At 50.1% G+C, this 3345-nt stretch overlaps 1 protein-coding gene across 1 annotated transcript; it reads right to left on the bottom strand.

Annotated features, from left to right (window-relative positions):
• Nucleotides 1–728: 728 nt before the first annotated feature.
• On the bottom strand, nucleotides 729–1493 carry LOC139266656 (putative nuclease HARBI1). The gene has a single exon (XM_070884242.1). The coding sequence runs from the start codon at nucleotides 1491–1493 to the stop codon at nucleotides 729–731; it is 765 nt and encodes a 254-aa protein (XP_070740343.1).
• Between the last annotated feature and the right edge of the window lie 1852 nt (nucleotides 1494–3345).

Here is a 3345-nt window from a genome sequence, read left to right as displayed (position 1 = left end):
CTGTGCAGCAAGGTTCTCTCCAGCTCCTTGCTAGTAGGGAAGTGCAGGGGGCCCATGAGAGGGATGATGGTGAGAGCAGACATGGAAGTGGGACTCCTCTCAAAGTGCTCACACTTCTCCCCCGTTGCCTCCCCCTCAGTCAGAGCCCCACATTCCTCCTCAGATCGCGATCGAGTCTGCCTCTGCACAGTCGCAGGAGGAGCAGACTTTGGCGGGGCCATCAGAGGCTCCAAAACCCAGAGGACGCCCGGTAAAACTGCCTATGCAGTCGCAAACAGGGAAGTGAGCAGGCTGCCTCTATCTCTGCTGAAGCCACAGGGGTTGCACCTCATAGAAGCACGCGTAAGCAAAAGATGAAGTATATTCACAAGAGTAAGCATGTGCATGTTTAAAAAACTGTTTCTGTTAAGGTTTTGTTACATTATGTCACGTATAAAACTATTTATTTTTACCAATTTCCTGTCATGTCCATTTTTGTCTGCTACTTTGGAAGTGAGTTGGTGTGAATGGTGAGTCATAACATTACCTCCAGCGATGGGGCTCAGTGTGAAAGGAATGGCTTGGTCATTGTAGGGATGCTTTACGGTGTTGTTGGGGGGTGGGGGGAAGCTGGTACACCATGTGGCAACCATAGGGGTGTACTGCAGAAGTTACTTAAATCTGGCCTCCTGGGCAGTAATGTGCTCGGGTGCTGGTGGCACCTGGACCTCATATACCTCCTGCTCCTCCTAGTCTCCCAGCTGATGCTCATCCTTCTCTGAAGAGGCTGTGTGCTCAGAGCCTTGCTCCTCATGCTGCTTTAATACTTGTTGCTGTGCTATGTTTTGCAAGGCACAGCAGACGACCATGATTCTGGAGACCCTGGCTGGTGCATACTGAAGGGTTCCTCCAGATCTGTCAAGGTATCTGAAGCACATCTCCAGCATGCCTATTGTTTGCTCTATGACACATCTGGTGGCAATTTGGCTTTCATTATATCTCTCCTCAGCCTCAGTATGTGGCCTCCTCAACGGCCACATCTTCAGTGGAAAGCCGTTGTCTCCAAGCAGCCAGCTGGTAAGTATGTTTGGCGGTGCGAAGAGCTGAGAAAGGGTAGACTGGAAATGGGGTGTCCTGATGGCCACATGTGTGCAGTCGACGATGCCCTGCACCAGTGGGAAGCCTGCCAGAGTGGCAAAGACCAGCACCCATTCAGTAACACTGGCTTCATCAGTGGCAAACTTGATAAAATTGTCTGACTTGTCACACATGGCATCAGTGACCTGTGTGATGCATCTATGGACAGCCAACTGCGAGATGCCACAAATGTCTGCTGCAGATCCCTGGAAGGAACCTGAGATGAAGAGATTGATGGTGCTGGTGACCTTGACAACCATTGGTATGCCATGTCCACCAGGTCCTCTGGGCTGCAGGACTGGTTCCAGAAAGCTGCAAATGTCTGCAATGACCTGGCATGATAGCCTGGGCCTCCATTGGCACTGTTGCTCAGTCATGTTGAGGAAGCTCATCCAGTGCCTGTAAATCCTGTGTTGGGATATCGCCTCTGGTGTAGTGCAGCCCTATGCTGAAGCTCTCTGTCCTGTGGAGCATCAGGTCATTGAGGATAAGGTTGTTGGTGCTGTTGCTGCTGCTGCTGGTGTTGGGGCTCCTCCTGGTTCGATTCTGAGGACCAGGGTGAGACAGTATATGTAATGTATGAAATGATACAATGAACTCCATACTATGAGCCAGTGACCAGGTGTAACATGATCAGTCTTTAATGGCTTCCAGAAGTGAAGATACAAAGGTGAAGTTCAGGTTATATACCGGGTCCAGCACAAGTGTACCTATGACCCTAGGACCTCCAACGGTAGTGCCCCCTGTTGGTGGGCAGACCTTATGTACATACATTACATATTCCCTCCCCCCGCCCCAGTTCTTGGCACAAGTCCATATTACAAGTTCAGAGAGTCCGGAGCCCTTCGATCCCTGGTTGACCATCTCAGTACAATCACAGTGCTTTCCGAGTCTCTTACGACTTGGGGCTGGGCGTTGACCACAGTGGGTTCTTCTGATGGCTGGACGTGAGTTGGTTAGTCGTCTAAGCTCACAATGTTTTCTTCTGGTTTGTCAGTGTGTCTTAGCTTGATTTGATCAATGTGTTTCCTGCACATCTTCCCATTCTTGTGCTTATACGTAACATTGCCCGGGAGCCACTTGGGCCCTTGACCATGGTTAAGTACATACATTGGGTCATTTACAAATATGTCACGTGACACTGCGGCGCGGTCGTGATACCACTGCTGGCATTGACTTCAAGTTTCAACATGATTGTTAAGGTCAGGATGGACTAGAGAGAGCCTGGTTTTGAGACCTCTCTTCACCAATAGTTCCGCAGGCGGGACCACGGTGAGCGTGTATGGCCTTGTCCTGTAACTGAGCAGTATGCGTGACAGGCATGTCTGCGAGGAACCGTGAGTTACGCATTTCAGGCTCTGCTTGATGGTTTGAACTGCCCACTCCACTTGACCATTGGACGCGGGTTTGAATGGGGCTGACCTCATGTGTTGTATGCCATTGCGTTTCATGAACTCTTGAAACTCCAGGCTCGGGAAACAGGGTCCGTTGTTGCTGACAACGATGTCTGGCAGACCATGTTGGGCAAACATGGCTCTCAGATTCTCAATGGTGGCAGTGGAAGTGCTGGATGACATGATCACACATTTTATCCATTTGGAGTATGCATCCACCAACAAAAAAAATTATTTCACCGAGAAAGGGGCCCGCAAAGTCGATGTGGATTCTAGACCATGGTTTGGATGGCCATGACCACAGGCTGAGCGGATCTTCCTTTGGGGCATTGCTTAACTGCATGCAAGTGCTGCACTGATGCACGCATGACTCTAAGTCCGAGTCAATACCAGGCTACCAAATATGGGACCTGGCAATGGCCTTCATCATGACAATACCGGGGTGCGTACTATGTAACTCCCGTACAAATCTCACCCTGGCTTTCTTGGGCATTACAACATGATTACCCACAGTAAACAGTTGGACTGGATGGAAAGCTCATCTTTGCGATGGCTGTACGGTTTGGTTTCATCACCCATTTCCTTGGGGATGGTCAACCAGTCCCCGTTAAGAACACAATGTTTTACAACTGGCTCCTGGCTGGTCCAGATCTTAACTTGTTGAGCAGTGACAGGCGACCATTCACTCTCAAAGACATCCATGACCATGAGTAGCTCTGCGGGCATTGGCGTTTCCACCTCTGGTGTGGGCAACGGTAACTGGCTCAATGCATCAGCGCAGTTGTTGGTGCCTGGTCTATGCCCAAACAGGTACTGGTGCATTTTTTTTACCCCA

The sequence above is a fragment of the Pristiophorus japonicus genome, chromosome 7 (genome assembly GCF_044704955.1).
Source record: "Pristiophorus japonicus isolate sPriJap1 chromosome 7, sPriJap1.hap1, whole genome shotgun sequence".
NCBI lineage: Eukaryota > Metazoa > Chordata > Chondrichthyes > Pristiophoridae > Pristiophorus > Pristiophorus japonicus.
Note: the sequence above shows the minus strand (reverse complement) of the source record. Positions and strands in the feature narration are given on the sequence as shown.